We start from the raw sequence: 25133 nt of genomic DNA, 5'->3' as shown, positions 1-25133 counted from the left end.
TTTAATGTTTTTATTGAAAAAAACCAAAAACAAAGCACCGTTCAAGGTGACGCAAAAAGGCACGGAAGCAACGATCCTGAAGTTTCTTTCTTCCTCATATGTTAACGCTGAAATCTCTTAAGATGCTTTGTGTCTCACAAGTAGGTTAATTGTTCTGTAAGCACTCACCAGGAAGTGGAGATTACTTATTATACTTGTTGTTTATAAGGCTCCAGTTGAGTTTAATACTGAAATAGTTCTGTGTGTTGATTGGCATGTGACCAACAAACAGCATTTTCTCAGTCCTGCTTCCTGCTCGTGGCTGCTTTGTTCCCGCCGCCATCTACTAGCACGCCCAGCAGGTCCCCTTCAGCCAATGAGATTCCAGAATCATTAGGGGAATTTTGCTGATTGGCTTCTTGCGGCGAAGGCGTCGAACTGGGAGCGGTCAACGTATTGAGCCCGCCGTTGCTCGCCTTAACGTTGGCGGCGAAGTCACTAAAGCTGCTAAGATTGGTGTTGCTGAGAAGACTTTCTGTTGTGCCAGCGCCGTTGCTGCTGGTCACGTTAATGCTGCTGGAGCTACTGTTGGGATTATTTGGATTTGCTGGTCCATGACGTGAGGGAGGGGTGAATGAGAACACCCTTTCCCCCCCGCCGCTTCCTGTCATTCTTGCGCTTGGGGGTCCTGCCTGGCTGTCGGCGGGCGGCAAGGCCTCCAGCGTCAGGCACGGAGGCGGAGGCCGGCGAGACAGCAGGCCGTGCCCGCGCCTGAGTTTCGATATGGGACAAAGCTCGGGCGGAGGGTCTGGGAATGAGAAGGCCGGGGCGGCGGGCGCGTCGCCTTCCTCGCTCAGCCAGGGGAAAGCCGACGACGGTGGCGGGATGTGACTGGGGGTGTCGGGGGGCAGAAGTTGTGAGCCAATCGTCGGAGGAGCGAGGGAGGTGCAGCTGCGATCCCATTCGTTCTGAGGCCGCCGCGCGGGTCGAGGTCGGGCCACAGCTGGGGGGATGCAGTCGATGGGTGTCTGGGGGCAACTGTAGAATCCGGCTCGCTCATACAAGGGCAGGCCCGAGAAGGCGTAATCTTGATCCCGGTCTGCGTTCAAGGGCTGGCGGGCTTGGTTAGCGACCGACGGGGCTTCTGGGTGTAAGTAAAGGGGGAAGCGACTCAGTGGGGCTCCGGGGCGGCGGCGCAGCAGAGAGACCCGGGAAGAGCGAGGGAAGCTGGGGGACTGGACACCCAGGAAGCGGCCCAGACCTCCCAACAGCGGGGTGGAGTAGTTGGCTTCCTCATTTTCTTTAATCTGCTCCAAGTTGGACTTAAACTCCATCTCCTCTTTAGGAACACTGGAGAGTACAAGAAATCAGCAAACATTCTAAAAACAGTTGGGTCAAAAAGGTCAAATAAATAACCTAAAAAATAACCCAATTTTGGGGGTTGGTCGACCCAACTTTTTGGGTTATTCATTTAAACCGAAATATTGCATCCAATGAATAACCCACAATATTTTTTTGTGAACAGTTGGGTCAAAAAATAACCCAATTTGGGTCACAAATGAAACAATCTCACTACTTGGGTCAAATGGACCCAATTTTCGGCATTTTAAAATATAAACAATCTTCCCAAAAATATGTCGTTTTACACAACCCCTCCCCCCAAAAAAGGGTCAAATTGACCCAAGTACTCTTTTGGTCCAGTTTTGACCCGAACTGAGTTATTTTTGACCCAACTGTATTTGTTGAGTTTGTTCATTTTGACAACCAAAAATGGCTACATAAAATGTCAGCCTCCTTGCTTGGGAAGTCCCCACTCGTCTAAAAACGGCACTCTGATTAATGTTGTGTTTGTGAAATATGAATTAAGCCGCACCGATTTTTTATTCATCTCAGTGGGCGGCCATTTTGTCACTTGCTATCGACTGAAAATGACATCACGGATGCTCACGGCTCAGGTCAATCACGGCTCAGCTTACGAATGCCACATGACCGAACTCAGACAACAGGTGAGCCGTGATTGGTCGTTCCCTGAGCCCAGAGCAACGATGATGTCATTTCCTGTCGACAGCAAGTGGCAAAATGGCCGCTCCCTGAGATGGATAAAAACAAGTGGATTTTGCTCCTTTATTCATTTTCCACAAGCGCAATATTAATCAGATTGTCATGTTTAGACTCGTGGGGGCACATAGTACATTATTTCAAAGAACATTTTTTTGATTTAACTTCCACTTTTGGCATACCTGATATCCAGAGCGGAACCCATGAATGATGGTTTGCAGTGATCAGCGCTGGCGGTAGTGTAGGGAGGCCGAGGCTCAGACTCATTCCAGTACATGTCCTTCTCAACCAGAGGGAGGCTGTCATACATCTCATCCACGGACAACAATGATACCTGAAACACGATGAAATACATCTAGTACTGACTCCGTGCTTACTCAAATCAGTGTTAAATTTCACATTACACTGGATCAACCACCAAGTGAAAAACGGATTATTTCCCCATCAAAACCTGTAAATTGCGGTCAACGAGCCAGTTTGTTTCAAAGTCGTCATCGTCTTCGCCAAAAGGATTGATGAGTTGCTCAGCCACCTGGAAGCAAAACCTCATCAGACCTCCGCGGACCAGGCGTCAAACGGACTAAATCATGAAATCTGTAGCGTCAGACCTTCAACCAGCCCACGTAGAAGAAAAACTGCAGCAGCGTGAAGACAGGCAGATAGAAGTCCAGGTCGTGACCAGGATAGCCTTGAGCCGGATCCAAGAACTGACGACCAATCAGGCAAGCCAGGAAGAAGCTGTAGACCGCCACTGTTGCCACCTAAGCGTCATACACAGCAGACCTTATGTCAGCTCTTGAACCTTTTCGACCGCTGTGTACATTTCTATTAGGGGTGGGAATCTTTGAATGTCTCACGATTTGATTCGATTCAGAATCGATTTTCGATTAAGAACGATTTTTGATTCAAAATGATTTGATTGACAATGATTTTTGCTTCAATCTTTAGATGCGCAAGGAATTGTAATGATCTACTCCAGTCTGACTTGCTAATGCTAATTAGCGCGCTACTCGCAGGCACTTTCATCACTCAAAAGAACGGCTCCACGCTGAAAAAAACCAAACTTTTATTGGAATAACTTGATCGTGACTTTTTCCTTCTACTCTCTAATGTAGCTACAACTTAACAGTGTATTAGACCGCATGGAACCACACTGCCCCTCAGTGGCCGAACCGGGTACAACATGAACAGCGCTCCCAATAAAAGGCACACACAGACAAAGGCAAGACAGTATAATATAATTAAAATAAAATTGATTTTGGGACATTTAAAATCGATTCTGAATCGTACTAAATGAGAATCGATTTTTTGGCACACCCCTAATTTCTATGTCACATAAATGTAAAAACGCTTCCAGGGTCTGAAATTGAGCTCAACTGTTTTGTGCCTGACACATTATATTGCAGATGTAAAACCGAAACAGAACCTGAGTGTACACGAGAGGCAGGCTGATCCAGTCATATCCATACAGCTTCATGCACTTTGCACGTAAACTGTTCAACTCCTACAAAATGAAAAACATAACACATGGTTAATAAGTATTTTCTAAGATGTTCGTGCCCACAGTCTGGACCAGGGGTCAGCAACCTTTACTGTCAAGAGAGCCATTTTGGGGAGTAATTTTTCATACTTTGTTTTTCATACATGTTTAGACTTTTCTGGTCATATTCTGCCTCTTCATCATTTTTTGGACATGTTATGGTTATTTGATTTATTTAAAAAAAAATCAGCCTTTTTTTTTTGCCATCAATTTTTTTGATAATTTTGGCAATTTTGTAGACATGTTATGTTAATATTCTGGACTTCTTTTGTTTTCTGACATTTTGTAGTTACTTTTTAAAAAAAAAATTTTTTTTTTTTTTTTTTAAATCACTTGTTTGTGATTTTTTGGGGTAATTCCAAAGGCATTTCATGGTAATTTTCTGCCTTTCTTCTTTTGTTACTTTTTGAACAATTTCTTTTATACCCCTTTAATAGAACTCTTTTAACATTTTTGGCAATTTCATAGAAATTTTATTGTAATTTTCTGCATATCCTCTGCCTTTTTTGGACATTTTTAGGTAATTTTTAAAAACTTTCGACCTTTTGTCTCTCTTTTTATATTTTAATGTTAATTTTAAAAAAAGAAGTCTAAATCATTAATTCATTTAAAGAATATTTTATCTAAAAAATAAAAATACATATGTAAAAAAAAAAAAAAAAAAAAAAAGACAAAGAAAAATTCTACGAATTTTCTTAGAAATCCACAGGGAGCCGCAGGAGAGGGACTAAAACCACGGGGCTCCAGAGCCGCAGGTTGCAGACCCCTGGTCTGGATAAACACATACTGTAAGAATGGCGGTGAGAGCCACGTCGTTGTTGATGCGACCCTCGGTGCGGGCCCGTAAAGCCAGACTGACAAACCACATGCAGGGAACCCAGAACTTGTTATGAGGGGAGGGCAAGTCCTCCAGGTGCCTCAGTTCTTCTGATGTCATCAAACCTGATGAGCACGTAAAATGCATGAAGACAGAAAATGACAAAACACACTATTGATCTTGGATCAAACAAAAGATATTCTCCAATAAAAGGCCAAAATCTTATCAAGACGTACCTGCCTGGACCAGGTGCTCCATGGTGGGGAACCTCTTATAGACGGCCGTGCTGACTGAACGGTAGATGAGCACGCCAGAGAGGTTGGCGTAGCGCATCAGAGTGCGCCGGGTCAACCTGGCGGCCTCGTCTGCTCCGCGCACGTGACCTCCCACTAATGACGCCAGCCGGTCGGGCCAGGGGACATTTTCAAATTGACCCCACCAGCGGGATACCACCAAGGTCACATAGAAACCTGTAATGAAATGCGGAAGTTGGCACCCGCTTGGGATTGTTTACTTTAAGGTAGCATCAAGCTCAATGTAAACAACCACGAGCTAGCTGGCTGATTATTAGGTTTATACATATTTTAGTAAAATTTAATCCAAAAGGAAAATCAGCGGGACTCACCGAGGACAAAGGACACTGGGATGAGCTCTGCGTAGCGGTCACAGTACATGGACAGCTTCTCAAACAGCCTCTTCTGTTCAACATTTAACACAAACCTAACGTGGAAACACATTTAGACATCTTCTCGTCGGGTAAAAATCAAAGTTAATGATAGTTTGAATGTCCAAATCAATCTTTAAGATGGGAAAATACCAACGTGGTGCGTAACCACATGAGTAGAATGTGGGCCTGTTCTAAAAATAGCTCACCAGTGATGAGACATTGGGATTTCCTAGGAATGTTTTGTTGAAGTGATCAATTTAGAATGGGAATATTGGTAGAGCTTTTGTATTTGGGACATTTACTTTTTGCTTATATATATATATTTTTTTTTTAGGGGGGTAATATTCTGGGGGCAAAACTGGCAAATTTAAAATATACGACTTCATAAAGTGGCAAATTTAAAGAAAAAAAAACTCGCATATTTGTGAGTTTATAAAGTGGTAGATTATTTGCGAGAAAATAAATAAGGAAATAGTAATTGCTTGAGCAGAAGGTCCACACCCTGAGGATCAAGCATTTAAGAGAATTTGTTAAAATGTATATATCCTTGTACATTTATGTTTCCAGAATGATTATTTACACATTCATACATTTTGGTATTTTTTTTGTACAAGTAGCTAAATTGAAATGTTGAATCTGCTGCTCTCCGTCATACACTCGTATTCACCTAAAGTATGCTAGCTTCTGATTGGTTAGTGTTAGTCAGCTGATAGGGGATCAGGAAGTGTTATCGCTCCAGCTGCCATGTATGACGAGTAACGTTTAAACTAAGAATGAATCCGTCTCCATATCCTGCCTTTTCATTTTATATACAGTGTCCCATCAACCACCAACGAATCCTCACATTAGACTATTACTACACAACGTGTATTTGTCGTAAGTTTTTGAGTTTCTGTCTTGCAAATTTGCCACTTCATAAAGTCGCAAATCTGCCACTTTATATAAAGTTTTTTTTTTACCCCGCCTCTGATTTTTTTTTTTTTTTATTGTTTTAAAGTGTCATGTTACGTGAAACTTTTTGCACAGTACAGTACACACAATACACTTAAAAATACAGATGCCACCTGTTGAATAACGAATCATGATTACAATGATCTAAATAATGGTGATTATCATTTTATTTATCAGTACCCAAGACTCTCAGCGTCAAAAAGATTGGTGACCTCTGTTACTAATCTATAAGGATGATTATACCAATTAGGAGAAGGGAGGATTTTTTTTTTTTTTTTTTTGTGGTACCTATAAACAACGCTGAAGAAGTAGTAGAGCAGGGTGAAGATGATGAGCTCCCTGTAGAGGAGCTTATAGATGCTGCCCCTCCAGCGCAGGAGCAGGTGGAAGAAAGTGCCGAGGCCTGCGTCCGCCACCCTGCGGGAGTAGGTCACTGTCATTGCCGCTGCCGCTTCTTCTTAAAGGCCGACTTCCTCGTTCTGCATTGGCCTGACATGAAGGAAAACTCTGTTGCCTCGTCAGATCGCAGAATCAGCAATCGGCTTGCTTAGTCTGCGGTCTACCAACAAAAAACACAAGACTTTAACAAAGCCATGTCGCCAAACTTTGAAGTCATCTAATAATGATTCGGTGTCGCCAAATCTGGTGTGCCGTTTCAAAGACGGCTGTTACTCACCCGCTAATGTTTGGCCATGGCTGCAAGTCCGGTGTGGAGGAGGCGCACGGTCGGAATGTTGGGAAAAGAGAAGCGGGACCAGAAAAAGGAGAGTGGAGCTTCTACACCTCCGGTCACTTGATGTCTTAAGCTGTTTTGAGCAACAAAGCTGCATTGTGAGCTCTCGCAGGCTCCATTAATCTCGACAAATCACACGCAGCCGCAACAACCGGTTGCTTAGATACATATATCACTTTAGGAACGCAATTTAGAACTCTCGGGTGCTCTCGAAAGGGGAAAAAATCCGTCTTTTATGAGTTTTTGTTTGAATAGAAATCATTATTATAAAAAAAAGCGGCAGCATGTTGAGCCCTCTAACGGAAGAAATGTGCACAGCCGGGTAGTCGTGGGCCAGGAGGTGTTAGTGATTATTAACCCTTGCTGTCTAACCAGAAAAGCAGCGGCAAGGGCGAAGTGCGGGCAGAGTTCAATCGTCCAAACTCTTTACGCTGATCTATCACGTTTGGTTTACATTTGAAGCAACTGCACAGTTGCTTCCGTCTACTTTGGTGAGTGTGACTTATTTGATATGATTAAAACTGCATATGCTTCATACTGGATTTGGCCTCCGGTAGCACTGAACAGTTACTTTACTCCAATGTTGAACACTTTGAAGGCTTTTATTGTGTGCTGCTGTGAGGTGTGGTGGCACTTTTGACAACATTTAAAGGCTATTTATATACTGTATGGCGTAAGCATTACTGTATGAAGCGTATTGGAAATCCCTTCTCTCTTTTCAGGGGCCACCAACAAGCTCTGTTGCTTCCACAAGAGTAAACGCAAACCAAATTGCTTCTTTTGAGTGACATGGATGCTTTCGAGGGAATTCACAGTGTTCGGATTTCCTCCTCTCCGCCGCCTGCAACCTCCTCCAGTCGGGCCTACGAAGTTGTGAAGGCCGGCAGGTCGGGAATAGCGGTGTATTCCTCTGCAGTGTTCTTTGGGACGCCATACGAGGCTAAGGATAAGGGCTGCGTGGTAGGAAGGTACACCATCCTGAATCCTGATCAACCTGAGGGCAAATGATTATTATTATTATTATTATATATATAATATATCATCTATCTATTTATTTATTCATTTATTTAACATAGAAGAATCATACAAATACCAGTCAATCCAATTTACATAAATCCCATATTAACTCATTCACTGCCCTTGACTGCTAGAGACGTAAAAAAAAATCATTTTAACTATTTCTATTAGTTTAAAAATGTTTCAATTTTTGTGAACAAGAGTATGAAAACCTAGATTTTCTTTATTGTACATTTAGAACAGATATAAAATGTGTGATTAATCGTGAGTTAACTATTGAAGTCATGCGATTAATTACGATTAAAATTGTAATCGCCTGATGCTCCAAATTTTTTATCTTTAAAAAAAAAAATTATTCATTCTCTGCCATTGACAGGCATAAACGTCAAAAATTCATTTGAACTGTTGCTATTAGTTTAACATCTTTTTCCAATTTTGTTAACAAGAGTATGAAAACCTAGAATGTTTTTATTGTACATTTAGAACAGATATCAAATTTGTGATTACAAATTCTAATCGCCTGACGCCCCTAATTTATAATAATTTTTTAAAAGCTTTTATTTTTTTTCGAAAACAAAAAAGAAGAAAAGATTATTGAAAATTAGGGGCGTTAGGTTATTAAAATTAATTGTAACTAATCGCGTGACTTCACTCGTTAACTCACAATTTAAAAAAAAAAAGAAAAAAAGAAAATAATATTAAAAATTAGGCGTCAATGGCAGTGAATGAGTTAAAATACAATTAAAATACAATTTATAAACTGGGGGACAACAACAACATTCAGGTAGCTCCAAGAGGTAGGCTATATATTTTTTTAAATAATTCTCCATGGGTATTAATGATCAAATTACATTTATTGTTCGTTACAAATTTAAGAGACTTTAAATGTACAAGACTTTATTTTAGCTTCGCTTTAGCAGCTGGTGTGACGTATATTGTATCGGTCACGTGGACACATACCGGGACTCTAGCGTAGAGAGTGGCAAGAGTGGAGATGCAGTTACGTGACTTGGAAGACAGGCAGAAAGTGGGCAATAATCGAATGTTCGTCGCCTTGTTTCGCGAATAAACTCAAAGGAGGAGTATTGGTGAACATTACGGCTGGGAAAAGTGCAAAATAAGCATCATGTGGTCACTGTTTTTTGCTGCATGCTGCGCCCGTGCTTGATGACGTCAGCGTCCGCATTCTTTTCCGTTGTGTGTGCGGCACTGATTTCAAACTCTCCGCTCGTCGTCTCATTTGGACAATTTAACAGCACGGACAGCCGGTGGACGCGGGCGGGGGACAAACTGAACTGGCGACTGGATCTTCTGGACGATGATAGGGTAAACGTGTCACTCTTTATTGAGTGGAAAATATTAACAAAGTTGTAAAACGCCTGGCTAGCTTAAAGTTTGACGACTCGTTAGCGCGAGACTGGCTTGACCTTTTAACGTCGTAATATTCCAACTATGGAATATTCAGTTGGCCAGAAATACAATTGTTTAGAACTGCTCCTTTCATTGTTGTTTTTCAAGTTTATAACCATACCATGCGAGTAAAGTTTACGTACGTTGTTCTGTTTAATGTTTATTACAACCAGATGTTTGAAGTCACGTGAGTTCACTAACCCTGACAGCACTCACACTCTGTATTTTATTTAACTCTTGTAACTTACTAAAACTAAAAATTAAATGTACTGTTGGTATCTATCTGTGCAACAAAGTTGAGTTGATAAAGACCTACATGAAAACAGCATCATCGGACATCTCTTGCTGAGACTAATCCAGTGATATACTTTTTTTTTTTCCTGAGACAAATATTGAAAAAAAATATGAATCTTTAAAATCAGTGAAAATGCAAACATTTCTCGCCAACATTTTAATGCGAAGACAATACGGGCCGAGATTTTAGCTACGAGTCTTGATTTTCAATACTGTACAACCTTTTTGTCCTATTTTCAAAAGGCTGATATCATTAGAAAGCTTACCAAACACAGTAAGAGACAACAAATGATAATGATGAACTGGTTAACTTAAAGTAATGATAGAAAGCCAAGGGTTCAGGTTTGCAAAATAATGGTAATAGTAAAGAGCCAAAGTCTGGTCATGTGTGGTTTACTTTGTGTGGTTTAATTTGTCACTCAAGCGTGTGTAAATAAAAACAAACAGCTTGAGATAATGAACGTACACTTTGTAAATTGTTGAAATAAGTAGAAAGGTAAGTTAAGTGGCATTTGTAGTTTGTAAAATTCATTAAGTGTAGGTAGTGACAGGAAAATTGTCAAAAGCTCAGGGAAATATAAGCCATCATGGCAGGTCAGAGTAATATCACAAGTCACCTGACCTGCTGTGGTCCAAAAATTGTCTATGGATTAACAAATTGTACATCACTTTTGGCAGATGCATAGAAAAATATAAGGGCTATTTAGTACATACATGTTTTTAAAAGTAGATAGTAAAAGTAAAAGCTGTCATTAATTTTTTTTTTAAAGAGACCAGAAAATACTTGGACCTGCTGAACCTTTGAGGTTGAATAACAATTTGAACTTGGCCACGACACTGAACTAAGAATACAACAGTAAGAGAGACAAGCCGTTAGAAAACTACTTATCATTGAGAAGAATGGCTTCAATTTGCTCTGCAACATAAAGCTTGGACCCTGCCACGATGGGAAAAGGTCAAAAGTTCTGGGTGATGGAACCATTTAGATTGGGGGCTGATGTGATGCAGCCGTTATGTATAGCCTGAACTGCTTGGTTCAGTTGGCTACATTTAACAAAATTGCAGCATTAAATGAATGTCAACTGACGACCTGAATGAGGATGATGAGTAGATCGCAATTTAGGGCCTTAAGCCTACATTACTCCTATTTAACAGAACAATTCACAAATGGACAAAAAATAAATCTGATGGCATGGCATAATTTGAAACAATAGGCTACAAATGTGGGCCAAAATGAAGAGCAGCACAACATGTGACTTATTCTTCCTGCTTGGATGTGATAAAGTATCACTGAGGCCAACAAAGAAGAAAAAAAAAGAAGAAAATGAACCCCAGCTGTCCTCGTGGCATATATGTAGACAAAGCAGAGTGCTCATGACTGTGGCTCGTTGGTCTCGGGGCATGATTTTCGCTTAGGTCCTGGTTTCAAATCCCGGACGAGCCCATGAACTTACTTTGGGTGCAAACAAAATATTTGTGGGGGCAGCAGTCGCTCGTCTGGAAGGACTTGTGTGTGTGTGATCTGGTTGTCTTGAGTATCCTACTGTAATGACGGGAAATCTGATCTGTTTGAAAATAAACATGATCGTTTATGTTTATGATCCCGTTTAGGTTGATAGATCTGGATCCCGAACTAGAGCCCAGATTGGAGGGAAGAGGCCAGGTTGGGCCCACAATGGAAATAGACCATGGCGTCCATTCCCGCCTGCGCAGCTCCTCGTTGGAAATCCGAGAGAAAGAAATTCGCGAAAAGGGCTCGGAGATCCTCAGCGAACAGTTAGATGCTGCAAAGAAGGTGCTGTCACTCAGCGCAGTGAACAAAAAAAGTGGAAGTGCCACAAGTGAACTTCTTTCTTCTCATCCTTTTCAGGAACTAAAACTGAAAGATAAGGAATGTGAGCGTCTATCGCAGATCAGGAATCAGCTCGAACAAGAACTGGAGGAGCTCACCGCCAGTCTGTTTGAGGTCAGCATCTCAAAAGTTCCGCTCTTTCAAACGGACGCACGCCAGAAATAAATATATGTATGAAACTGCCGGCTGGCATGAATCGGAATTGTTTCCATATTCCCGACAGGAGGCTCACAGGATGGTGCGAGAGGCGAACGTCAAACAAGCAGGAGCGGAGAAACAACTGAAGGAGGCTCAGGGGAAGGTGTGTGATGTACTTTTTTTTTGTTAAAGTGTTGCTGATGTTTGATGTACAGTATGTCCCTTTCTCAGGCTTGTTTTTGTGTGGTTAAAAAGAAAGCGAAAAATATTCGCATTGAAGCGTGCTTCTTTTCAGGAAAAAGCTCATTTATTCCACTTTTTGCTGAGACATGGGTATTTTTGGTGAAACCAACCGATGTTCTACTGATGATTATTAAAGAACAGAAAGCAGTTGAAACAAGATTTGTTTTTTTTCTAGTGACAGTAGAGACTGTACTTTTTTTTTGGGAAGGTTCAGTGTTTCTTATGCCTACTTCCTGAACTCGATACCACTCCTTCATTTCCTGTCTTTCATGATTGGAAAAAACAATTAATCCAGGTGTGTCTGGCCATTGTCGTCGTGGTTACTGAGGTCTGGCACACCTGGATTAATCAGCGTGTCCAATCATGAAAGACAGGAAATGAAGGAGTGGTACTGAGTTCAGAAAGTAGTGGATTTGTGCAAAAAGCCCATTGTCACGGAATGAAATATTCTGCGTGTCTTCAAAGATCAAGCAATATGCTCCAAAATGGTAGAAAATAGAAAGAACTTGGCTTTGAAAATGGCTGGCAGAGAATGAATTGATACAGGGTTAAATACAATAGAATATAATGTTATTCAAGGTTTATTTTACATGCAACGTTGTGCAAGGGAATTTCTGTACAGCTCCTGTCACTTACGTCCAACATGAAACACGAATGCCATCTAATGGCAGAACATTACCTCAACACAAATCCACGACTCAATGTTATGCACTCATTTGAGCTGTTTAGTATATCTTTTAAACTTCAAATAACTTTTTGAATTACTGTATCAATGAACTAAAATATACTAACACTAGTATTTGGTAACCATATTTGTCCACTTTTATGTTAACAACAGTATGAAGAACTTAAAAAAAACCCAACAACAACATTTTATTGTACATGTAGAACGGATATAATGTGCAATTAATTTACAACTAATAGTGAATTAATTATGGAAATGAAGCTATTAATTATGATTACAAATAATTATTGACTGACAGCGCTAATATATAAAGACAAAGAGTTATGCATATATGCATGTCTGTACAGTATGTAAATGTGTGTGCGCGTATATGCACTACGACATGGGCAGTAAATTAGTTTTACGTTGCATTTAAAAGCATTAAATTCCATCTGCAGAAACCCTGTGCTAGTTTGACTGATTTCTATTTGTTTACATTATGTTAATTAACCAATTATTTAATGAGGTAAATGAATAAAAAACAGCCAACAAAGAGCCAACAGCAAATATTACAGGACTCTTGATCATATATAAATGCTCATATTAACTCATTCACTCCCAGCCATTATCACTGAAGCAATCCGGCTGTTTTACTGGATTTTGACTGATTTTGCACGGCCGACAGAATATTGTGTTGTATTCTATACAAAAAGGAAATCTAGCAAAAGAAAGATTAAAGTCTCTTCTTTCATCAAGAAAAAAAGTACATTTCGATCTGTTTCCGTTTTGCAGCAATTAGCATTAGAGTATAGCTAAATTTCATCATTATTCACAAATCTATTTAGAATTCTGAGTAACTGAGTTATTTTTTTCAACATGGCCCTGATTCATTTCCTATGCTCTTCTTCCACCTGCTGGCCGTTTGTGTAATAACTACCATTTATTCAACCATTCTTTGCCGTTGAGATGCTGCCTTCTGTATGCTCTAGCATTAAAAAAAAATAAAAAATAAGTTATTTAAAAACGTATAAATACGTCTTTGGGACACTTCAAATATTTAAAATAGAACTTATTTATACGTTTTTGGGAGCAAATGAGTTAAACAACGGTGAGGGCTGTATATTCTCACCCCTGGTCTTGCTGTGCTTTCATTCGCAATGCTTTAGAAAAGCCTGAAGGTGTTTTATTTTTTTATTTTTTATTTTTTTTGCATTTCCGTATCCGACTGCCAGATCGACGTCCTTCAAGCTGAAGTGACGGCGCTCAAATCCCTGGTGTTGACGTCCACGCCATCCGCGCCCAACCGGCAGCGGCATCCCCAGCTGCAGCTTCCGGTCGGCAACCACAATCGCAACAAGAGCGTGAGCGGCGGTTTCCCGTCCCCACCTGGGAAACCGGATCCCCCATCACTCCCGGTTCAGCCCGTAGCCAAAGAGGGACGAGAGGTAAAGGATGGCATCAAGTGTGCAACCTTTTTTCGTATCGTTCCTTTCTTCCCTTCGGCATTCTTACGCTTATTTTCTTCCTTGTAACTTGTCTTTTTTTCTCTCAGCCTGCTGTTCCTGCTCTCCTCTAATTCTCTGTCAGGTAAACTGTCTTCCCTCTGTCGAGCTCCGCCTCTTGGCTACGTTGACCTTCGGACTCACGCGAAGACGCTTCACCCTGTTTTTGCTGACAAGATGAGTGAGGGACTGTCTTGTCTCCACAGATGGACTCAGTCCTGTACGCAGAGTTCCTCATGTGGAAAGAGCATCCGGGTCTGGATCGCTCGTCCGCCCTCATGAGTCGCATCTACAGAGAAGACATCGCACCCTGTCTTTCTTTTACACGATCTGAGGTCAGAATCTCTTGGCCGCAAACATTTTCTGATTGCGGCGGTCTAATCGGCGCATCCGCTTGTATCCACAGCTGTCCCAGCTGGTTCAGAACGCCGTGGAAAACAACTCTCTGACTATCGAACCCGTGGCCATGTCCGCGTTACCAATGGTTAAAGCTTCGGCTGTAGAGTGCGGAGGACCTAAGTGAGTTTCTTTGTGTGTGTAACAACTGCGACATTGTCTTTCTTTTCACCCGTCGCTGCTCAATTTGGTATGTGGAACCAATGAGGTCAAAGGCAGTACATTGTTTTAACTTTAACTCATTCACTGCCATTGACGGCTATAAACGTCAAATTCATTTGAACTATTTCTATTAGTTTAACATTTTTCCACTTTTGTTAACAATAGTATGAAAACCTAGAATGTTTTTATTGTACATTTAGAACAGATATAAAATTTGTGATTGTTCGCGAGTTAACTAGTGAAGTCATGCGATTAATTACGATTAAAAACTTTAATCGCCTGACGCCCCGAATTTTTATTAATCTTTTCTTTTTTTTATTCATTCACTGCCATTGACGGCTATAAACGTCAACATTTTATTTTAACTATTTCTATTAGTTTAACATTTTTTCCCACTTTTGTTAACAAGAGTATAAAAACCCAGAATTAGTTTTATTGTACATTTAGAACAGATGTAAAATTTGTGATTAATCGTGAGTTAACTGGTGAAGTCATGCGATTAATTACAATTAAAAATTTGAACCGCCTCTAGCCTTTAATTTTTAATAATCTTTTTCTTTCTTTTTTTTTATGAATTTATGGCAGTAAATGAGTTAAAGGGGAAGTCAACCTTAAACATTTCTTGACAATAACGTTATATGCAGAGGTGGGTAGTAACAAGTTACATTTACTCCGTTGCATTTATTGAGTAACTTTTGGAGGGGGGGGGTGTACTTCTAAGAGTAGTTTTACCACACAATACTTTTTACTTTTACTTGAGTAGATGTGTGAAGAAGAAACGCTACTCTTACTCCGCTATATTGGGCAACACTAGAGTCGTTACCCCCATTTTATACGTTAGATTTACCGTATGTTTACGGCCTTGTGCGCTTAAAAGTTTTTCATTTTCTCAGAAATCTCAAACTGTGTGGGAGCATTTCCGCGGTCATTGCTTATATACGGGAAATGCGGCCCTGGTTGAGGACTGGCAGGCATGATGAGAACCCGAAAGAGTCAACTGACAGATGACGTCTTGGTGCTTTCGCTTTAAGAAATTGCCACCTATGGTGATTAGACTCACAATTTGTGAATGGATTGTGCATTCTTGGGCTAACATGTCTGCTTGCACTGTTGTTCGAGCTCAGAAAGTTTTTTATTTTTTATTTTATGATTTGAAGATGCCAAAATGTGCACATCATTTTGTTTTTGTGTGTCTGATGACATTGTTTTATAAAATAAATCAGACTTTATTTCAAGCAGTTACTCAGTACTTGAGTTTTCTTTACTGTGAATACTTTTTTTTACTTGTACTTGAGAGATTTTTTTGATGACTACTTTTACTTGAGTAATGTTATTTTGAAGTTACGCTACTCTTACTTGAGTACAATCTTTGGCTACTCTACCCACCTCTGGTTATATGTGACCTCACTCGTCCAAACATGCCATTCTGATTAAAATGACATTTGTGGAATATGAGTTATGTCGCAAAATCCAGCCGTTTTTACCCATCTCAGGCGGCGGCCATTTTGTTACTGCTTGTCAACTGAAGATGACATTACAGTTGCTCAGAGCTCTGGCTACGACCAATCATAGCTTACCTGTTTTTGAAGCTGAGCTGTGATTGGTTGGTTCTTGAGACCTGAGCAACTGTGATGTCATTTTCACTCGACAGCAAGTGTCAAAATGGCCGCCATCTGATATTGATACTAACTGCTGGATTTTGCTGCTTAACTCATATTCCACTAACGCAATATTAACCAGAATACTGTATTTAGACTAGTGGGGCTGCATAGAACATTTTATTGCCAAGAATGATTATTTCACACTTCATTCATATCATGAACTGTCGAAGAAATGTTCCATTTAACGTTAACATAGTCATGAAACTGTAAAACACATTATTTCCAACTGTACAACGTTAGCATCTGACTTCATGTGTTCCAATTGTATTTGGAAATCTAATTCTGAAAATCTTTAACAAGGGTATTTAATCAGCGGGCACTTTTCCAATCACTGTCTCACTTCCGAATCTTGTGTTTGCAGTTACTTTAGGGCAGCAGTGGAGACGTAAGTCCACTCAGAAAGCTTGTCGCTCTTTCACTAACGCGCATTTATTTGCTGCAGCATGAGACGACTCCTGTGCCAGCTGATATCTCTGTGACCAATGTCAATAAATGCACCAGATGCATGCCTAACCTAACCTCTGATTGTGCACCTCTGGTTATTTTTGGCCTCATTTCTCATCCCGGATGAAAAGTACTCAAATTGAAAGACTCGACAGCATGTGTCCATTATTGAAGCTGCAGCTTTTTGAACATTTCAATTTCCTTGGCAGAAAATGTGCGCTAAGCGGCGTGTCGCAACTGTGCAGACATCGCATCAAACTCGGCGACAAGGGGAACTACTACTACATTTCGCCCTCCAGCCGAGCACGGGTACGTGTACTTTTCTTTCTCTGCGCTTTGACGTCATCTGCAGGTTTTTTTTCTACATGACCTCGTTTTGCCTTTCCAGATCACGGCCGTGTGCAACTTTTTTACGTATATCCGCTACATCCAGCAAGGCTTGGTGAGGTATGACGGTAAGTTCCTTCCCAAATGACGTTTTTCTGCTTTCGAGTCTTTAGCCACACTTAAAATGGGATTGTTGTTATTTTTGCTGGTGTCCAGCGGAGCAGATGTTCTGGGAGGTGACGCGTCTCCGAAGGGAAATGAGTGTGGCCAAGTTGGGTTTTTACCTCACAGAGCAGAGTTAGAGGACCTGATTGACCAGTGTGATGAGGACCAGGACACGTCAGGCTTACAGAGCGATAACTTAGAAGAGGTCAACCAAGAAAACAGTTCAATAAGACAATGAAAGGCAAAAGTATATTTTTAATATGCTTATCATGTTTCCATGTCTAGTTTTTAAACTTAAGTCCGTACCAATAAATTACAGTTCAGGCATTTTTACCTGAAAACTTATATAAGTAAATATGCAGCATAAAACAACAATATTAGACACGTGTCAAAGGTTTTACAAGCACCATTACCTTTTTGGTTCAACGACCGCACCAGCTCAGACATAACTGAGGGTTAAGCACAGGTAAGCTCGACACACTTTAACACATAAGTGAAGTTTTACACGTCCAAAATCAACATTACATATTTACTATACTAAGAGAGCAATACACAACAATGCATAAATGTCGTCCGTAGCCATGTTGTATGATTTGCGTTGGCTGTTTTACCTCATAGTATATATGTATTGTTATAGTTATTATTTGTAACATTTAACTGTATTTTGAAATGCGATAAGTGCAATATCCACTTCTTGGCCTGTAAGGCTTTGACGTCTTCACTGTCAGTGTACTGATAACTTCCAACACTCCATTAAAATCTGACTATGCCACACGTGTCCCATTTGACATTTCATAAAACTTGTAACGCCTAGATTAGTTGGAAATTGAGGTCTGGATTACGGTCATCACCATGACCCGTTGGCAGCGACATAAACCACTGTTGGGACACACCCACACTTGTTATACAGGTTTCCAAGCAGGAATTCAACACAGGCGTACTGAATAAACATCAAGGCCACGTCCCACTCGGAGGGGCTTTATGGAAAGAAAATCGTTCTTTGGAGCAGACATTCCTGTAAGCCTGTGGTTTCCGGCTTGAAATACCTTTTGTAAGCTTACTGCTCTGATTCCGTGGCCTCACAATACAGTTTGCAAGAGACCTCAATAAATCATTTGTTAATAATTGAGTACAGTGAGAGTGCTTGGTGACGTAATGGCACAAAGGACAAAACATTTTGTTGCTGTTGTTTCACACACACACAAACATGGTCCCCTGGGTGGGAAGCGATCCCACACCGCCTCCATCAAGGACAAGCGACGGGACCACTTCGACCCAGAGCCCTTCAGCTCAATATGTTTATTATTTATACATTATGCATCAAAAAAGTGTGAACTAGAGATGTTACGCGCGAGCCTTCCTGCTTGAATCTGATGAGACCAAATGAAGCGGAGGCGTGTCAAAGCAGTGTTTCACAACTGCTTCGGAGATGCCCAAAATCACGTGACCGCAACAAATGCGGTCACAGACGTGTCAACGACTTTACGCTGTTTCGCGGGAAAGATGACCGAGTTCATCTTTCTGCAGTAATTAAAGCCCCAATTACATGATACAAAAAGGTTTTGATCATTTGGCTCATTTTTTTCTTCCATTTTAGGATTATGGAAATACGCATGCCATATAAAAAAACAATATCCCTGTTCAAAAGCACTGCACCTACACATTAAATTCTGTAGAGTACATTTGACTATTTAGAAAGGGGCCAAATAGTTTAAGAGTAATATTTACACTTGGAGTTAAAATAAAGAATTGGGGGGGGGGGGGGGGTGCTATCCTTAAAAAAAGAAAATATTATGTTTATGAGAATTTCTTGTGGAAAAAATGTGTACCCTTTCTTCTTTTTTCCCTGATGGAGTTTTCTTGTACAATTCTAGTTTCCACATTGGAAAAGGTGAATTTTGGCAAATGCTTGAGATAATGTACACAGGGACCGGAAGTTGCGATACCCAATGATGATGTAGCTACCAGTTTTTGTGAAAACGAGTCATTACCATTTATTATTATAATTACGCCAGACGGCGTAAAAAGTGGCTTTCTAAACTGGCGCTTCGCAAAGTAAATGCCAGGCGGCGGAAGAAGCGGAGTTCCGAATGCCGTCCGGCGTTTGAAAGCGACCTTCCGAACGCCGTCTGACTCTTTCTTTTTTTAAATCGCGAATATGCGTTGTATGATACCATCGGCCAACCATTAGGACAGAGTGACTCAGAGAGCGCAAGCAAGCAGAGAGAGAGAGTTTTACGCTTGCTTCACCAATGCGTAGGATCCATTTTGCACAAAATAGCGGCCAAAAGCTCCATAAATCTGACCGACCAAGCAGGAAAATTCGGGCCGCTCCAGGTTAGTCACTCTGGGCCTGGCTAGGTCTATCAAAAGCACTTTATTTGCTGATTTTGAAATGAACCCGCGGCCTGAAATAAACAGCGCTCCCTGTCGGCCAAACTGGAAATTTCCCTTTCTTCCCACCGGGCCAGACCGGGCTTGGTCTGGAGACATAATACCCATAGTGGAGATGGAGTCAAGTTTAACAAACAGAGGGTGAGCTAAAATAAACTTTACGTTGTTGTTTATATAACGAAAACAGTGGTGGTTTGGCCCACAGCGTATCTCAGCGCACCGAAAGATAAGATTAAAAAACACATAAAAGTGGTCAGAGAGTATGAGAGGCCAGCATTGACACCTTTTGTAAAAACAAGGTCCAATGTGTTGCCATATGAATGAGTGGTACAGCTGACATGTTGGATAAAATCTGGACTAAAAAGAGAATCTAAGAATTCCATTGCTTTGGAGTGTTCACTAGTTCAACATTCAGGGTCGTCACCATCACACATCATTGGTGCGTGTAGACGTAAATTTGTCAAAATATCTGTATTTCAGTCTGTTTAGTAACCATTAAAACTGAAATAACTTTATATTTCCGGTAAACCCCTCAATATTTTTTATGTATATAACTCCATTCAAAAATATTTCACGCTCTTATTTTGTAGCTCATCGCCAGAAGTAGAGAAATGAACGTGATACACTGCACTGATGAACAATGTTGTTAGAAGATGTCGAGTTTACAACAACAATGTACAGGGACTAAACATGTTTCTTATTCGTCTAAATGCAGATTAAATAGTTCTTATTTAATTTCCACCTGAACATAGACTCAAACGTTTATTTAAGTTATGCCCCACCCCCTGACACGAGATTTGTCCAACTAGAGTTGCCGTAGAATAGATTTCTCGTGACCAATACTCTATTCCAGGCTTCTTTTACATAGCCACACGCGGTTCACTATAATTCATAATAATTCATTCTGAATTCGTACAATACGAACTTACACATCGACACTGTGCGTCCGTCACTGCTCTATTGAAGCCAAACTGCTCAATTTTGTGTCTGGTTACATTCGTATCACGCAGTTTTTGTCAAAATCTTTCGGCCTTTTTTAGCTTAGCTTATTTTAGCTTATCTTGCTAGCCACCGAAAAAAAGACGCGTTTGTTATCGACATATTGGCTCAACAGACGTCAAATGTGACCGAAAAGTGTCGTGAATATCGTTCGAAAATGTTTGCAATAACGAAAGTCAAGTACAACGAGGAGCTTTGTGGCGCACAAGAAGAGAATGAGCGACGACGTCAACCGATGGACGCTTTTTGCAAGCAGCCTCGAGTTGTGTTGAACAGAGCAGGTTTGTCACTTATTTAATCAATGCTTTTAAACAATATGTCTATTTTGAAAGGATCCTTCATCCGGGCACTTTTTACCTTACGTTTACAGTTTTTCTCAAGTCGCTTTGGTACATGTCTCAGATAAGAATAGGTGCTCCTATTTTTGATGGTAAATGTTTTAAGAATTATATAAATAAGCAGGTTTATTCTTTATTTTTGGTTCGTTGACATACCAACAACTAGAATGGAGGATGGAAGCCTAGTAGATAATTTGGTATTGTAAACACAAGTGACTAGTTGGACCATTGTTTGTAACTAAATAAAAAACAAAAAACGTTTTTCTTTCTTAGCATAGAATTACATAATATATTACATATAGACACATATTTATGCTAATGGAACATTGACACTAAGCCCACCACAATGATTAAAAATAAAAATAATTTAGGGCTGTTCGGTGGAATGGCCCATTTAGGTTTGACATGCACTTATTGTTGGCTAAATTGATTTTTTCTCCCCTGGCTTTATTTGTTCTGCTTTGCTGCCCCCTAGAGGTGATTAATTAAAAGTTCTTCAACTCCTCGAGAATGTAGTACAGCTGATGCAAGCATGCATTTGTTAGCTTTTTGTCAATAAATGCCAGATTTCACAACTTGAAATATTTCCTATATTTATGTGCGGAACAATTAGTGTTACAGGCGTTGCAGAGTAACGTTGAGTGAATTCTGGAACAAAATACAGATACGTAACATTTGCCAGCTTTGCTACTCTTTCACTCAGGTGGCCCATGTGAAAATCTTAAATATAAAACACATAATGTCACAATAAACTATCTTTACCAAACCATGTGTAACTTGTGTCCCGCAGACGTCAATGAAAAATATCTTTGTCCTGAGCGGCAGGAGCCAGAGTTCCCTGGCGTGAAAGAGGAGGAGGACTTGGAGCCTCTTCAAGTTAAAGAAGAGGAGCAGCCACAGCCTCCCAACATAAAGAAAGAGGAGCGGCTGCCACCATACATTAAAGAGGAGGAGCATTTCACAGAGTTGCCCGTGACTGGTGTCCATTTGAAGAGTGAAGATGAATGTCAAAATGAAGAGAACAAAGGGGCGGAGTCTCCAAGCAGCAGCTCAAGACAACAAACAACAACAGAAGATGACGAGGACCACCGTGGAAGATCACAAGCAGACAGCCTGTTAGCTCGAATGTCAGATGGTGAAGACACGTCACACTCTCCTCAAACCGATGACTATGAACAGTCTGACGGTGATGTGACATGTCACGCTGCCAGCACATCGTGGAAATGCTGTCAGTGTGGTCAAACTTTTGGCTGCCAGTCTCTATTGAGAAGACATATGATCAGCCACACTGGAGACAAGCCTTTTGCCTGCTCGGTTTGTGGTAAAAAATTTGCTCAGAAGGGAACCTTAAAAGACCACACAAGAACACACACTGGAGAAAATCCTTTTGCCTGCTCAGTTTGTGGTAAAAAATTTGCTCGGAACGGAACCTTAAAATTACATACAAGAACACACACTGGAGAAAAGCCTTTTGCTTGCTCAGTTTGTGGTCAAAAATTTACTGAGAAGGGAAGCTTAAAAAGACACACAAGAACCCACACTGGAGAGAAGCCTTTTCCCTGCTCAGTTTGTGGTCAAATTTTTGCTCTGAAGGGAAGCTTAAAAATACACACAAGAACCCACACTGGAGAGAAGCCTTTTGCCTGCTCGGTTTGTGGTAAAAATTTTGCTCAGAAGGGAACCTTAAAAATACACACAAGAACACACACTGGAGAGAAGCCTTTTGCTTGCTCAGTTTGTGGTAAAAAATTTACTGAGAAGGGAATCTTAAAATTACATACAAGAACCCACACTGGAGAAAAGCCTTTTGCTTGCTCAGTTTGTGGTCAAAAATTTACTGAGAAGGGACACTTAAAAAAACACACAAGAACCCACACTGGAGAGAAGCCTTTTGCCTGCTCAGTTTGTGGTCAACATTTTGCCCACAAGGGAACCTTAAAAATACACACAAGAACACACACCAGAGACAAGCCTTTTGCCTGCTCGGTTTGTGGTAAAAATTTTGCTCAGAAGGGAACCTTAAAAATACATACAAGAACACACACTGGAGAGAAGCCTTTTGCCTGCTCAGTTTGTGGTAAAAATTTTGCTCAGAAGGGAACCTTAAAAATACACACAAGAACCCACACTGGAGAGAAGCCTTTTGCCTGCTCAGTTTGTGGTCAAAATTTTGCTACGAAGGATCGCTTAAAAATACACACAAAAACCCACACTGGAGACAAGCCTTTTGCCTGCTCAGTTTGTGGTCAAAAATTTTGTCAGAAGGGAAGCTTAAAATTACACACAAGAACCCACACTGGAGAGAAGCCTTTTGCCTGCTCAGTTTGTGGTCAAAATTTTGCTGAGAAAAGATACTTAAAAATACACACAAGAACCCACACTGGAGAGAAGCCTTTTGCTTGCTCAGTTTGTGGTCAAAATTTTGCTGAGAAAAGAAACTTAAAAATACACACAAGAACCCACACTGGAGAGAAGCCTTTTCCCTGCTCAGTTTGTGGTCAAAATTTTGCCACGAAGGAACACTTAAAAATACACACAAGAACCCACACTGGAGAGAAGCCTTTTGCCTGCTCAGTTTGTGGTAAATGTTTTGCTGAAAAGGGAACCTTAAAAATACACACAAGAACACACACTGGAGAGAAGCCTTTTACCTGCTCAGTTTGTGGTCAAAAATTTGCTCGCAGGGGAAGCTTAAAAATACACACAAGAGCCCACACTGGAGAAAAGCCTTTTGCCTGCTCAGTTTGTGGTCAAATTTTTGCTCAGAAGGAAAACTTAAAAATACACACAAGAACCCACACTGGAGAAAAGCCTTTTGCATGCTCAGTTTGTGGTCAAAAGTTTGCTCAGAAGGAACACTTAAAATTACACACAAGAACCCACACTGGAGAGAAGCCTTTTACTTGCTCAGTTTGTGGTCACAATTTTGCTCACAAGGGAAGCTTAAAAATACACACAAGAGCCCACACTGGTGAGAAACCTTTTACCTGTGCCGTTTGTGGTCAAAGATTCCCAAGTAAGGCTAAAGCTAAGAGGCACAAGTGTGCTGGTGAGAATAGCAGAGATGAATGATGGTGCAAAGATCATGTCTACCGCTGAATGAACGAATGATCTGTGTACCTGTATTGTATGTGTCTGACTTAACCCTTTTTTTAAGTTGAATTTGTATTCAAAATGTTACATCATATCTGACAGCTATAATCTGGCATGTTTACCGGTAATTGTCCATTAATATGCATTGTGCCTTATATAATTTTTATATTACATTTTCCATGTTTAACTCTTTGACCGCCATAAACGTTATAAAACGTTTAGCATAAACCTAGGGAAGGGCGCCGAGGACGTTAAAAGACGTCCCCTATGTTTTTTTTTTTTTTTTTTTTAAACAGGTGCAGGAAAGCCTTGGGCAGCTGTGCTGAAAGTATCAGGCAGATCTGATTAGTAAAAGACTCGTTTTGGCCCCTAGAGGGCAGCGATGACTCTTTGCACAAGGTTGGATGGGCCGCCCACCGTGGGCGTCAGTAGAAGACGTGAGGCGGAGCTAGAGTGTTGAGGAGACAATGGCTGATAAAGCCATTGAATGGCTGACCAAGCAACCGGTTGCAAGCAGCTCACGCTTGAGCATTTTTTTCAAAGACGGAAAGCATCAATCAATACTAAAAAGCGCATTGATATCGACGATGATGATGACTCCGAGCTTGACGCCAAAGTTGGAAGCCTTGACGCGACTGTTATGATCACGTAGTAAGCCTCACCGGCTAAGCGCGGCTAGCGCTGCTAAGGCCGGAAAACGCGCACAATAACCCACCGGGTACTTCTACACAATCGAACATTCGATCGGGCGATGGAGAGTTGGCATCGACCAATGCAGATTGATGATGATGACTCCGAGCTTGACGCCAAAGTTGGAAGCCTTGACGCGACTGTTATGATCACGTAGTAAGCCTCACCGGCTAAGCGCGGCTACCGCTGCTAAGGCCGGAAAACGCGCACAATAACCGATCGGACAATGAAGAGTACCCCGAGTCCAATGCATATTCATCGGAGGAGCGGGTACAGTCTGATCACGGAGAAGACACTGTTTCTGGACTACGATGCCACCATGAATGGAGTGGATAAAATGGATCAGAACATCTCTTACAACCCGGTGTAGCAACTGAAGGACACGAGGAAGCGAGACGTAACGAAACCGTAGCATGATCCTGATATTAGACTTGATGGCAACACACACTGCAGTATATACTTGCTATTCCCCGGAAAAAACGGCCTGCAAGAAAGTGGAGCACGCGAAGAGGCAATCTGTTGTGCAAATGCTGTTGCGTCTTCTTGCACGCAGGAGAGTGTTACAAAAAGAAAAACTGTCGTTGAAACATCCACATATT

General features: G+C 41.0%; 3 protein-coding genes across 5 annotated transcripts; 2 read left to right on the top strand and 1 right to left on the bottom strand.

The window, feature by feature from the left end:
• On the bottom strand, positions 1–7080 carry best1 (bestrophin 1). The gene is made up of 10 exons (XM_086074383.1): positions 6689–7080; positions 6301–6571; positions 5020–5114; positions 4631–4864; positions 4365–4519; positions 3464–3541; positions 2646–2798; positions 2489–2569; positions 2220–2371; positions 1–1329 (listed from the first exon to the last, which is right to left on the bottom strand). Exons 2-10 carry the CDS (start codon positions 6450–6452, stop codon positions 279–281), a joined length of 2151 nt encoding a protein of 716 aa, XP_085930509.1. The 5' UTR covers positions 6453–6571; positions 6689–7080; the 3' UTR covers positions 1–278.
• On the top strand, positions 6637–18149 carry rab3il1 (RAB3A interacting protein (rabin3)-like 1). Of its 3 annotated transcripts, XM_086074392.1 has the most exons (12): positions 6637–7236; positions 7468–7713; positions 11078–11261; positions 11337–11432; positions 11542–11619; positions 13596–13808; positions 14072–14200; positions 14272–14384; positions 16446–16469; positions 16738–16837; positions 16917–16983; positions 17072–18149. In XM_086074392.1, the coding sequence occupies exons 2-12, from the start codon at positions 7535–7537 to the stop codon at positions 17155–17157; spliced, it is 1269 nt and encodes a 422-aa protein (XP_085930518.1). In that variant the 5' UTR covers positions 6637–7236; positions 7468–7534; the 3' UTR covers positions 17158–18149. The 3 variants fall into 3 exon arrangements, with proteins under 3 accessions (XP_085930518.1, XP_085930519.1, XP_085930520.1); XM_086074393.1 differs by lacking the exon at positions 16446–16469 and having other exon boundaries at positions 6640–7236; XM_086074394.1 differs by lacking the exons at positions 6637–7236; positions 7468–7713 and adding an exon at positions 8735–9088.
• A 2108-nt stretch (positions 18150–20257) lies between these two features.
• On the top strand, positions 20258–23764 carry LOC147175266 (uncharacterized). The gene is given in 3 exon segments (XM_086074382.1): positions 20258–20694; positions 21542–23571; positions 23573–23764. Coding segments are annotated over 3 exon segments (2196 nt in total). The 5' UTR covers positions 20258–20570; the 3' UTR covers positions 23615–23764.
• The last annotated feature ends 1369 nt before the right edge of the window (positions 23765–25133 follow it).

This window comes from Leptonotus elevatus, chromosome 4, assembly GCF_054856555.1.
Source record: "Leptonotus elevatus isolate MCC_2025b chromosome 4, RoL_Lele_1.0, whole genome shotgun sequence".
Classification (NCBI taxonomy): domain Eukaryota; kingdom Metazoa; phylum Chordata; class Actinopteri; order Syngnathiformes; family Syngnathidae; genus Leptonotus; species Leptonotus elevatus.
The sequence above is the reverse complement of the archived record's forward strand: the minus strand, read 5'-3'. Positions and strand labels throughout refer to the sequence as shown.